Genomic DNA, 14,348 nt, shown 5'->3' with positions numbered 1-14,348 from the left:
TACCTTAATTAAATGAAAATATATATTTTTAAAAGTACAAGAGTTTAAAAGTATGTCATAATCACAGTTTGGTACGTCATTTTTTTTTGAAGTGACGGTTCGGTTCATTTTGGGTACAGAAAGAAAAAAAAATACACTTTGTGGTCCTGAATCAATGCATTCTTGTTCAGTAATGCCTTGGAACGTAGTAGTGTTGATTTTAAATTTAAATGTTGGTTTTCTGTTAGACTTCATTATCATTGTGGACTTTAAAATTTGTCCAAATCCTTGATGTCTTTGACAATAAGTACTCTTGCTCCCGGTCCTACATTCAACTTGATGTAGATTTTGCAGTTGGCACTTCAAGTCCCCTGAATTTTCCCCTGCCTCCTCAAGTCGCGTGCTTTCTTGGCGATGTCAGCATTGTGTTTAGTGAGGAGCTCATTCAATTTGTACCCTTCAGCTTCTTTTCCTGTTTCAGCAGAGAAATTTTGAATTTCCTGTTGGTGAGCTTCTCTGTGTTGTTTTGTCCATAATGTGGAATGCACGCTAACATACAGTGGAGGAGCCCATTGACAGGCTAACAAAAAATAATTTAAACTTTTACAAACTATTTTTTAACAGAATTGAAATAAAACAGCAAATGCATTTTTACCTAAAGGCATATAGCCGCCAAACTCTGTGGAAACGGATATTGAGCGCTAACTTTGTACGGCTAGGCCAGTCGGTTGCTCGTTTCAGTGCACTGTGTGTTCGAATGCGCTGACTAGCTAAGAAAGCCTGTTGCTCAAATTTCAAACTTTAATTTAAAAAAATAAAAAATAACATAGTCAAGGTTTTTTTGAACATGATTGCCATGAGTTGGATAAAATTATAAAAACAAAAAAAAAGTTACAAATATATGAATATATGGGAAACTGAGCTTAGTTGCTTAGACTGCAATGTTTTTATACATGTTTAGATTGAGGTATGTCATTTCTTAATGGGAAGAGCATCTATTTTAGGAACTCTTTAATACTTGTAACTAGGGATGTGATGAGATCTTGTGTCATGAGATTTTGCGAGAATAAAACGTGACAATATTTCTCATTTCACGAAAACCTTGTCACATGGGAAGAACACCGTCAGAATTTTTGAATTCTTTAAAACAGTACCATATCCATCTGACTGTGAGCGAGGAATTGCAACCACAGATTAAATGCTTTGTGCACACATCAAATCGGGAACTAGCAAACACAGCTAGTACTTAGAGCTCTTTGCACCAGCGGCGCGAGGCTCCCGCTTAGGCGGGCATAGCAAAGGAGACACAGGTGTGGTCTCCTTCATTAGAGTTTCACAGCTAACACGGCGCGTGTGTGTCCAAGCAGGCTAAATTGTCAATCATGGACGCAAAGACAAGACAAAAACAACTCAACCATACTGGATTTCTTCCCCTACTGGCAAGACACCATTGCAGCCCAGAGATAAGACAATGCAGCCAAATCATTGATAGACTTGCAGGGTTTTTCCTACATGTTCTTACATGTTGTTGATGGTGGTGCACTAATATATTGTATGACTGGATATGCTGTAAATAGTCTGTTATAGTGATGTAACGGTAAACAGTATAATGATAAACCGTGATAAAATTCCAGACGGTTAGTAGTACCGTTTTTTAATTACCGAAAAAACGTCATTTATTAATGCATTTTAGGCAACACCGCTCATTTCCTGGAAACGAAATCGCAGCAGCACCAGCGCATGAACACTTATGCCGTTTTGGCATCAGAAAACATAGTGGCGACTACACTACCTTACTGCAGAGATTTTTCCTTTGAGTAAACGGAGCAGATCGCTTCGTTTCACTCGCTTCTACTTCTGTGGAGTCTTGAAATGCGTTTAAGAGTTCACTGTTGGTATTAGATGGTGACAGGTGTGGACAATATTGGAGACAGACGCATTTGTCCCACACATGCATGCGTGGGCGCATGTATATATGTGTGCGCACGTATATATTCTTGTGTGTGTATATAATTACGATATCCATCCAGCTGTATTAGGGCGGAAGGCGGGGTACACCCCTGGACAAGTCGCCACCTCATTGCAGGGCCAACACAGATAGACAACATTCACACTTTAGGGCCAATTTAGTGTTGCCAATCAACCTATCCCTAGGTGCATGTCTTTGAAGGTGGGAGGAAGCCGGAGTACCAGGAGGGAACCCACGCAGTCACGGGGAGAACGTGCAAACTCCACACAAAAAGATCCCAAGCCCAGGATTGAACCCAGGACCTACGTATTGTGAGGCACACGTACTAACCCCTGTACCACCGTGCTGCCCATAATTACGATGTGTGTGTGCGTGTGCGTGCGTGCGCCTCAAATTTTAACTTTTTAAGGTCAAGGCAAGTGTTGCCTTAAAGAACGGCTCATATTTTAGGGCACCAAGGCAAGTTGGAAGAGCACCAAGGCAAACCCTATTTTCTTTCAAAGCATGGGCTCCAGTGTGCGTGTGCGTGTTTTACATGTATGTATGTGTGTATATATATATTTATATATATATGTATATATATATATTACACACACAAGTATATGATATACAAATAATCAAATGTCAATAAATAGTGTATGACCTAACTTGTAGTAAACTTTAGTAAAGTTGTGTATAAAACACCACATTGACAAGTCGAGAACTGCTGAGTTTGGAGGGCAAATGATCGACTAATTTAGCACTCCCATTTAAACTATGAAATTAACCTACCTAAAGAAGTTGTGTAGCTTGCTAATTTTTTTTCCCAACAGCCTGAAATTGTTCGGATTTTCTTTTTTTGATTCGTTCCTTACTTGGCATTTTGAGAGCTGCCTGACCTAAATTCACCGACAACATAATTTCCCCAATGTGGAATACATAAAGTCTATCCATTCTAAAGTTATTTCAGCCAGTTATGGGGCCACATGAATGATTGTCTGTGCTGGTTGCTTCAAACTTTAAAATACATGTTTGTGACACAGCATAACATTTTGACCTGATTAATCAAATTCAAGTCAAATTTTACTGGGACATGTTGTTTCAATATACACAAAACAATGTATTTTTCATTTTGAACGAAATCTATAATTAACAAAAAGGGATACATTAATTGTACAAATTCCTAATTTATCCAAGCCAAGAATTAAAGCTGTATCCATTGTATTAAGTTGACCTCTTAAATGAATTGTTTATATGTCACCAGGTAGCCTTTGATTATTATTTAAATATACAGATATTTTTGAAAAAAAAAAAATGCTTAGCATGAATGGCAAGCCAATGACCTTCAGTTCCACCTGTGTCAAACTGACACAAACAAAAAGCTTTTGTTCTCTATGTCCTTGGTGTCATTGCACCTGCAAGCTACCCGAGCCTGTTATGAAGGTACAACAATGTAAGTGTACTGTATGAACCACCTGTTCAATCTTCTGGGGGAATTTCTCAGACAAGTATGATATTTTATTAGCAGGTAAAATGGCTTAAATTGACCAGGACATGTTATGTATGTTTAAGTGAGAATTAGGACAAGAGCCTGCTGACTCCAGAGTGCTTGCCTTGACTCATGTTTTGTTTGCTACAGTTAAACGTTAACCCCAATCATGTTCAACCTTTTTCCTCTCTCCGCCATGTTGTCAAGCAGTAGAGGTCTATGTCTGTGGTTGAACACAAATATCGTCCGTATTAGTCTGTAATTAAATGCAATTCATACAAATAAGTTCTAAATGCAAATCCATCCATCTTCTACCGCTTGTCCCTTTTGGGGTCGCGGGGGGGTGCTGGAGCCTATCTCAGCTGCATTCGGGCGGAAGTATTTTTTAAAATTTTTGCCTGGAAGAGGAATACTGGATATAGTATAAGATGGATACTAGATTGGATGGATGGATATATGGACTTTTTCAATCACAAATGAATGTTGTCTGTCTATCTGTGTTGGCCCTGCGATGAGGTGGCGACTTGTACAGGGTGTACCCCGCCTACCGTCCGAATGCAGCTGAGATAGGCTCCAGCACCCCCCTCGACCCCGAAAGGGACAAGCGGTAGAAAATAGATAGATGGAAAGAGGAAAAAAACTCTGAAAACTGAAACTTGAATATTGAGTTGCTTGTGCAAAGCTTATGTTCATCCAATTTTTCCTTGAGTGATTACAGGAAAATGGAAATTAAATTGTGTGCAATGCAATAAGAGGCTGTAGTTTGCCACACCCTAACCAGACAGATCTTGATTAGTAAAGTGAAAGGAAACCTCTTCTCTTGTGCTCTACTTTGTGTTACTTTCATTCATTTTCATTTTCATTTATGTATTTATTTCAGGCAATGACATAAATAAGTACAAAGTTGACAACACATAATAATATAAATTAATATAGTGCAAAAGGTAATGTATAGTATGTAATGCATTTTGAATATTTAAAGAAACTTTGCTTTCATGTTTATGCGGTCTTTATCACACATTACCCTGAATAGATAAAGCTGAGTTAGGACCCATCACCAAGGGTCTCATGTATTAAGGTTGCTGCGCACATAAAATTGTTGTTCGCAGGGGTGAAATGAACCTACAGTACATCCGGAAAGTATTCACAGCGCTTCACTTTTGTTATGTTACAGCCTCATTCCAAAATGGAATAAATTCATTTTGTCCTAAAAATTCTACACCTCAATAATGACAATGTGAAAACTTATTTTTTTATATATATGTATTTTTTGAAATTTTAGCAAATGTGTTAAAAATAAAAGCTAAGAAATCACATGTACATAAGTATTCACAGCCTTTGCTCAATACTTTGTTGATGACCTCTTCAGAGATGTTCAATCGGATTCAAGACTGGGCCGCTGACGGACATTAACAGAGTTGTCCTGAAGCCATCACTTTGATATCTTGGCTGTGTGCTTAGGGTCATTGTCCTGCTAAAAGATGAACCGTTACCCCAGTCTGAGTGCAAGAGCGCTCTGGAGCAGGTTTTCATCCAAGATGTCTGTGTACATTGCTGCAATCATCTTTCCCTCTATCCTGACTAGTCTCCCAGTTCCTGCCACTAAAAATGAGCGGTGCCTGGTTTCCTACAAATATAACGCCCGACATTCACGCCAATGAGTAACATTTTTGTCTCATCAAACCAGAGAATTTGGTTTCTCATAGTCTGAGAGTCTTTCAGGTGCATTTTGCAAAGTTTTATGAAGGAATGGCTTCCACCTGCCACTAACCATACAGGCCTGTTTTGTGGATTTTTTGCAGAGATGGTTGTCTTTCTGTAAGGATCTCCTCTCCCAACAGAGGAATGCTGTAGCTCTGACGGAGTGACTATCTGGTTCTTGGTCAACTCCCTGACTGGAGCCCTTCTCCCCCATTGCTCAGTTTAGATGGCCGGCCACCTCTCAGAAGAGTCCTGGTGTTTCCAAACTTCTTCCATTTACGGATGATGAAGGCCACTATACTCATTGAGGCCTTCAAGGCAGCAGATATTTTTCTGTACCCTTCCCAAGATTTGTGCCTTGAGACAATCCTGTCTCGGTGGTCAACAGACAATTTCTACCACTTCATTCTTTGTTCATGCTCTGCCATTCACTGTTAAGTGTGGGACATTTTATATATATATAGACAGGTGTGTGCTTTTCCAAATCATGTCCAACTCACTGAATTTACCACAGGTAGACTCCAATTAAGCTGTAGGAACATAAATAAATGATAAATGGGTTATACTTGTATAGCGCTTTTCTACCTTCAAGGTACTCAAAGCGCTTTGACAGTATTTCCACAGTCACCCATTCACACACACATTCACACACTGATGGCGGGAGCTGCCATGCAAGGCGCTAACCAGCAGCCATCAGGAGCAAGGGTGAAGTGTCTTGCCCAAGGACACAACGGACGTGACTAGGATGGTAGAAGGTGGGGATTGAACCCCAGTAACCAGTAACACTCCGATTGCTGACACGGCCACTCTACCAACTTCGCCGCGCCGTCCCATAGTAAGGATGATCAGTTGAAACAGGATGCCCTTAATTATACTTAATGGGAAAGGCTGTGAATACTTATGTAAATGTGACTGCTTAGTTTTTTATTTTTAATACATTTGCAAAAATATTTTTTCACATTGTCATTATAGGGTATCGTGTGTAGAACTTTGCATTTATTCCTTTTTAGAATCACTGTTATTACTTTCTGGGTGCACTGTAAGTAACTTTCACTGCAAACTTTGGTATTTATAGACAATTCAATATAGTAAAGGTTCTGTAGGTTTTTGTACTTCTCATACTCTCATAAAAACCACAAATGCACTATAAAATACTTGGCAACCAATACATTTCACATTGTACTAGTATTTCTCAAATTCTGGATGTATTGTATATTTATTTGTCCGAGCCTTAGTATCAATATTTAGAGCTGTAATCATGTGGTTATATTTTGCATGCATGTATAATGTGGTGAGTCAGTGAAGTATTGTTTATTTGTTTAACTGAATGACATAAATGGGTAGGAAGGTGTTCGTCTTTGACTTTGTGTGTGGCCACACAGTAAAAAGTATTTTGTTAATGCTAAAGTCCAAAAGTATAGATTTCAGCTCAATATTTTGTTAGATGAACTCATGTTATGAATTTACAAAATGATCACATTCATACTTTTTCAACACATTTTGGTTTTGGAAGTTTATTACGCATTGGAGTTGTTGCAAATGTTTGAATCTCACGCAGCAAAGCTGCTGCTACACAGCCAATACGGTATCTCATGTTATTGTTACCACTCAATTATTTCTATAAGATAAACTCTACAAAAACACATTTATTATGCCAATAACATATTGAAATCATCTTGTATGCCATCCCCCGTATTAAAGTTTTCATCCAAAGTGTCTGAAGTCTAAATAATTTCCCTCCCGTGGTATATAGTCACACTCCTGATAACCATCTGACTGTTTAGATACCAATTCTAATTGAAATAGGACATTTATTGGTTGATTAATGCATCACTCGGAGTATCCTATGTGAATTTAGCGATTTTGCTCATGGTTACAGAACAGAAGGTTGTGCAAAAAGTATCGAACCATTAAACATCCATCCATCCATTTTCTACCGCTTGTCCGGGGGTGCTGGAGCCTATCTCAGCTGCATTCGGGCGGTAGACGGGGTACACCCTGGACAAGTCGCCACCTCATCGCAGAGCCAACACAGACAGTTGGAACGCAAATATCCCTACTTACTGTATGTGTATTCAGTATAATATGTATAAAGAAATAAAAAGTATATTTTGTTTTTTTCCTCAGTGTGTCAGCTGGGCTAAAGGCTCCACGCTGTCAGGATGAAAAAGTTTAGACGACATGGCCAGGAGTCACAGCGAGATCGACTCAAACAGGAACTCTTCCAGTTCAACAAGGCAAGTGAGACAATGCACACATTAAATTTGATCTAGTCAAACCACAAATTCCTTTAAGTAGAAGAAATAACTCCTAAATAAACAAAGAAAGAAGCATCTTTATTTTGTCACGTTTACAATGTACAGCAACATTTGTCTTTACATTTTATCCATCCTTTTGAAGAGCAGTGGGCAGCCATTGTGCAACCCAGGGACCATATCCAGGTTGTTGGTCAGCAGCAATAAAAAATAACTAAAATGACACTTGCAACATGCAGCACATTTGATTTTCAGTAAAGACGAAAATCCTTTAAAAAAAAATTACGACATTAAATTCTTACTTTGTGATAAACTACAAAACCCAAAACCAGTTAAGTTGGCACGTTGTGTAGTTCGTAAATAAAAACCGAATACAATGATTTGCAAATGTTTTTCAATGTATATTCAATTGAATAAACTGCAGAGACAAGATATTTAATGTTTTAACCGAGAAACAACATTTTTTTTTGCAAATAATCATTGACTTAGAATTTAATGGCAGCAACACATTGCAAAAAAGTTGTCACAGGGGCATTTTTACCACTGTGTTACATGGCCTTTCCTTTTAACAACACTCTGTAAACGTTTGGGAACTGAGAAGACCAATTTTGAAGCTTTTCAGGTGGAATTCTTTCCCATTCTTGCTTGATGTACAGCTTAAAGGCCTACTGAAACCCACTACTACCGACCACGCAGTCTGATAGTTTATATATCAATGATGAAATCTTAACATTGCAACACATGCCAATACGGCAGGGTTAGATTACTAAAGTGCAATTTTAAATTTCGCGCGAAATATCCTGCTGAAAACGTCTCGGTATGATGACGCCTGCGCGTGACGTCACGGATTGTAGAGGACATTTTGGGACAGCATTGTGGCCAGCTATTAAGTCGTCTGTTTTCATCGCAAAATTCCACAGTCTGGACATCTGTGTTGGTGAATCTTTTGCAATTTGTTCAATGAACAATGGAGACAGCAAAGAAGAAAGCTGTAGGTGGGAAGCGGTGTATTTCGGCCGGCTGCAGCAACACAAACACATCCAATGTTTCATTGTTTACATTCCCGAAAGATGACAGTCAAGCTTTACCATTGGCCTGTAGAGAACTGGGACAACAGAGACTCTTACCAGGAGGACTTTGAGTTGGATACGCAGACGCGGTACCGTGAGTACTCAGCTGCGGCTTCCAAACATTTGATCGCTTGCCTGTACGTGCGTGCCGCTATGTGCATATCACGTACGTAACTTTGGGGACTTTGGGGAAATATATGTGCTGTATGAATTTTGGGGAGGTGAACGGTACTTTGAACTGTGGGATTGAGTGTGTTGTGCGGGTGTTTGATTTGTATTGGCGGGTTATATGGACGCGAGGGGGGGGTGTTTGTTATGTGGGATTAATGTGTGGCATATTAAATATAAGCCTGGTTGTGTTGTGGCTGATAGAGTATATATATGTCTTATGTTTATTTACTGTTTAAGTCATTCCCAGCTGAATATCAGGTCCCACCCGCCTCTCACAGCATCTTCCCTATCTGAATCGCTTCCACTGCCCTCTAGTCCTTCACTCTCACTTTCGTCATCCGCTAATCTTTCATCCTCGCTCAAATTAATGGGGAAATGGTCGCTTTCTCGGTCCGAATCGTTCTCGCTGCTGGTGGCCATGATTGTAAACAATGTGCGGTTGTGAGGAGCTCCACAACCGGTGACGTCATGCGCATATCGTCTGCTACTTCCGGTACAGGCAAGGCTTTTTTATCAGCGACCAAAAGTTGCGAACTTTATCGTCGATGTTCTCTAAATCCTTTCAGCAAAAATATGGCAATATCGCGAAATGATCAAGTATGACACATAGAATGGACCTGCTATCCCCGTTTAAATAAGAAAATCGCATTTCAGTAGGCCTTTAAGTTGTTCAACAGTCCAGGGTTTCTATTTTAGGCTTCATATTGCGCCACATATTTTCAATGGGAGACAGGTCTGGACTACGGGCATGCCAGTCTGGTACCCGCACTCTTTTACTATGAAGCCATGCTGTTGTAACACGTGGCTTGGCATTGTCTTGCTGAAATAACAGGGTATCCGCGGGGTCTTTAAAAAGTCTAAAAAAGTCTTAAATCGAATAATTTGAATTTAAGGCCTTAAAATGTCTAAAACTCTCCAAAAATGTAATAAAAGGTCTTAAATACGATTTTGAAAGGTCTTAAAAAATCTATTGACGTTACTTTTATTGAAAACATGCATTAACTTCTGTCTCGCTTTGAAATGTTTTGATTTTTGAGGACGCTATAACGTAACTACACAGGTGAACTAACTGTGCTGCACGGTCAGAATTGATCCAACACCACCAGCTATTGCTGTGCGTGCGCAGCTTTGTGTTGACAGCTTAGTTAGCATAGCAGTAAAAAAAAAAACTTAACGAAAGCCCACAGCAAAGCCAAATTACTTGTATAACATGGGTAAGTAAAAGTTCAATGATTTGTGTCTCCTGAACAATTAATTTAATGCATGGTTGAAGCCGGTGGATGGAAACGTATAAAGTGTTTAGTACCCAGATGTGCAGGCATCGAGGAGGGAAGCTGAATGGAATGATATTGTAAAAGTCAAAATTTAGGGATAAGTCCGTGTCAAAAGATGCTGAAACGCCACAAACACTTGCACAACTTTACGAGGATAAACGTAACCCCCCCAAAGAAGTGTTATGCGGGTTAAGTGGCGCCAATTGCCGAAGGAGATCACTATGAGTAGTAGTGAAATCATACTATTACATACAGTAAGCACACTCTAATTTCTCTGTGGTAGTAGTGTACTCAGCAGTAAAACCATATAAAAAAAACATAAATCTTTTATTTTTATTATTTGTTCCAATAATTTCAGGTCAGCTTCCTGAGGGATCGAAGGTCACAGGCATGCAATGTTGGTTTTCAGCCTTGCTGCTTTCGTGCAGTGATTTCTCCAGATTCTCTGAACCTTTTGATATTATAGACCTTAGATGGTGAAATCCCTAAATTCCTTGCAACAGCTCGTTGAGAAATGTTGTTCTTAAACAGTTCGACAATTTGCTCACACATTTGTTCCCAAAGTGGTGACCCTCGCCCCATCCTTGTTTGTGAATGACTGAGCATTTCATGGAATCTGCTTTTATACCCAATCATGGCACCCACCTGATCCCAATTAGCCTGTTCACCTGCGGGATGTTCCAAATAAGTGTTTGATGAGCATTCCTCAACCTTCTCAGTCTTTGTTACCACTTGTGCCAGCTTTTTTGAAACATGTTGCAGGCATCAAATTCCAAATGAGCTAATATTTGCAAAAAATAACAGTTTTCCAGTTTGAACGTTAAGTATCTTGTCTTTGCAGTCTATTCAATCGAATATATGTTGAAAAGGATTTGCAAATCATTGTATTCTGTTTTTATTTACGATTTACACAACTTGCCAACTTCACTGGTTTTGGGGTTTGTAAATATTTAATTTACATTGTTACGCCTCCATCCTGTTTTTTTGTTTGATTGGAATTTTGATCAAAAATGGAATTATTCAATTGATCTTTAACATTTTAGTGTCGGCATTGATAAGGCCAATACTGCCCATGTACTTGGTATTGGATCAATACCCAAATGTGTAGTATCGTCCAAAACTAATGTAAAGTATCCAAAGAACAGAAAAATAAGTGCTTATTACATTTTACAGAAGTGTAGCTAGAACCATGTAACAGCAGAAAGTAACTAGCTAGTCATAAGTAATGAAAACACTCAAGTGGGCGATGTGCGAGCTAGGAATGCTAATGCTAGCAGCTACCATCTGACAAGACAAGGACAGTGATTTGAAAGACTTCCAGCCCCAATTTAGTTACAACTTTGCGAGGCAATCCCATCATCTAACACTGTTCATCGTGCTAAAGATAAAGACCCAGCTGCACAGTAACCAGCAGAATGGCACTTTGAAAAGTATTTGAGCTTCTATACTAAAGCTGCTGTGTAGTTTACATGGTGGCACTTAATTGTTTATATTGCACCTGTGTTACTGTAGTGTTATAACACTTCTACTTGATGCACAGCTTGCTTTTGTCTTTTTTTCCTTTTGCAATCTCAGCATACAACAATAAATAATTGGTAGCTTCTCCAAAAGTGTTTTGTTTACATTTTCTTTTTTGTAAAGTTTATGAATTGTAATGCCTTGAAGTTGATAGTTCTACAATTTGCTCATAATTAATACGGGAACCGTTTGTTTTGTCTGTGTCTCTTTAAAAAAAATAAACATTCTGACTTGATACATGATACATTAAAAAAAAAAATTCATCATGCAAAGCTTCCCTCTGCATCAAATCGCATCAAATCGTAATGTTTTAGAAAGTATTGTTAGCGAATCGTATTGCAACCCATGTACCGGTATCTAGATGCATTTCGGATCACCATGTAGACGTGCTGTTTGCAAGTTCTTCACAGTACTATTTTTCAAAGCAAAATAATATAACAAGAACACCAACGGCTATCTTATGTTTCCATTAGTGGTTTAACAAAACACATTTGTGTGACAATTGTCTATATTTTTCACAATTACAACATTTATGTAAAAGCATTTTTTTTACCGGCCCCCAAAAAAATGATTGGTGTTTATGACTGTCACTCACCTGGTCTTGTCAAGACGTACGCGCAGGGAGCGCGTGCACACATACAAAAGCAGTCTAAGAGAAGCAACGAACAATTTGCAGTCATGTTGTAGTTATGATAGAATGTACAGTACATTCAATGACAGCTAACGCTAGTTATCCAAATGGCTATTATTAGATAGCAACACCTAAAAGCTACTGCATGTGCATGTGTTACGTACGTACGTAATTACGTCATTATGTAGGAAAAGCCGTAAGAGGGCGGGATATACTGTGTAAAATACATTGGAAAGTTGGCACCCTTTATGCATCTGTGTAAATGTTGCAAACAGCCCCTTTTAATTTAGATATTCACACCTCAACAAATAATATACTGTGATATATATCGGCATCGCAGGAGGCTACAATATATATTGCAATATATATTTTAGGTCATATGACCATCCCCAGGTTAACATTATACTTACATGATCAAATACATCCATACACACTTTTAATCCTTGGTTGAATGTTCCTCAGAAGGTTTCGCCTCAATTAGACACTTGCTGTAGCCATCAACAGATTTTTGGCATAATTTTTACAGTATATTTGACCACACTAAAAACGGTCTACACTGTGGACAGTGACACTGGTGTTCCAGCAGTTTACACTTCATGGCAGAATTGAGCCTTGGTGACATTGGTTGTTACTCCATCCATCCATCCATCCATTTTCTACCGCTTATTCCCTTCGGGGTCGCGGGGGGCGCTGGAGCCTATCTCAGCTACAATCGGGCGGAAGGCAGGGTACACCCTGGACAAATCGCCACCTCATCGCAGGGCCAACACAGATAGACAGACAACATTCACACTCACATTCACACACTAGGGCCAATTTAGTGTTGCCATTGGTTGTTACTGAATATCCAAATTAATTTTATTTCATTTGAGGGTGAAAGTATGGGTCTTCTAGACCGTATTATCCAAAAACACGTGTTTGGTATTATTGTTTGAACTGATGATCTTAATTCTGCGTTGTTTTGATAGGTCTCTAAAATACTTTCCTATTGTGTGTCTACAATACTACTTCTTCAAGGGAAATTGCACTTTTTAAAATGTTTACAATTGCTATAATTCACAATCCTTATGTAAGACAAGAACAGATGTTTTTTTATACTGCATTCTAAATCGTAAATAAAAGTTAGCAAAAGTCGGCTAACAATGGAGCTAAAGGGATTTGCTCTAGCCCGCCTATAAAGCGCTTTATAAAACATCTAAAAGCCACCATCATCGTTTTATGCAGATTGTGTAAATATGTAAGTAATGAAGTAACAGGCACATTCATAATAACGATTCATATTTACATATTTTGCTTATTTTAGGCATCCGGTGGTGTATTACAAAACCCAAAACCAGTAAGTTGGCACGTTGTGTAAATAAAAATAAAATGATTTGCAAATTCTTTTCAACCTATTTTCAATTGAATAGACTGTAAAGACAAGATACTTAACGTTTGAACTGGAAAACTTTATTTTTTGCAAATATTAGCTCATTTGGAATTTGATGCCTGCAATATGTTTAAAAAAATCTGGCACAAGTGGCAAAAAGTTGAGGAACTTATTTGGAACATCCCACAGGTGAACAGGCTAATTGGGATCAGGTGGGTGCCATGATTGGGTATAAAATCAGCTTTAGTCATTCACAAAGAAGGATGGGGCGAGGGTCACCACTTTGGGAACAAATGCGTGAGCAAATTGTCGAACAGTTTATCAACTTAAAATTCTCAGTTTACTTGCTAAACATTATAAATTCCAAGGTATAGTAGTGGCGCACACTAATTTAATTGTATTATGACCTTAGTAGGGTTTTTTTAATTTTATTTTATTGTATTTTTGGGGGGGGGGTTCATGTATATATGTGTGTGTGTATGTTTGTTTACATATGCGTATCCTTGGTTTTATGTTTTCATAACACTTTTCTGTATTTGTGTACGTGGGTGTGTGTGTATGTATGCATATATACTTTTTTTTTCCCCCCTCCACTGACTGTTAAGTTTAGTTCCTTTGAAATGTGTCTTCTTGGTGTCTCCTTCCCCCTGTTGTTTGTGATGTTTTGAGGACATTTCAATGTATACCGCTGTATATGTGTTGTAAAAATTTAAAATCCTAAATAAATCTTAAATAAAAAAAATTGTCGAACAGTTTAAGAACAACATTTCTCAATGAGCTGTTACAAGGAATTTAAGGATTTCACCATCTCTGGTCCATAATATCATCAAAAGGTTCAGAGAATCTGGAGAAATCACTGCACGTAAGGCAGGAAACCAACATTGAATGCTCGTGACTTTCGATCCCTCAGGCGGTACTGCATCAAAAAGCGACATTAGTGTGT

The 14,348-nt window shown here is 38.5% G+C and overlaps 1 protein-coding gene across 1 annotated transcript in view; it reads left to right on the top strand.

Annotated features, from left to right (window-relative positions):
* The window catches only part of llgl2 (LLGL scribble cell polarity complex component 2), a 113,789-nt gene that overhangs the window by 3,022 nt on the left and 96,419 nt on the right, over positions 1-14,348 (top strand). The window contains 1 exon segment of the mRNA XM_062056476.1: positions 7,245-7,354. Within this exon segment, the coding sequence (XP_061912460.1) occupies positions 7,280-7,354 (75 nt within the window). The 5' untranslated portion in view covers positions 7,245-7,279.

The sequence above is a fragment of the Entelurus aequoreus genome, linkage group LG08 (assembly GCF_033978785.1).
Source record: "Entelurus aequoreus isolate RoL-2023_Sb linkage group LG08, RoL_Eaeq_v1.1, whole genome shotgun sequence".
In the NCBI taxonomy this organism is placed as follows: Eukaryota; Metazoa; Chordata; class Actinopteri; order Syngnathiformes; family Syngnathidae; genus Entelurus; species Entelurus aequoreus.
This window is presented reverse-complemented; position numbering and strand designations above follow the sequence as displayed.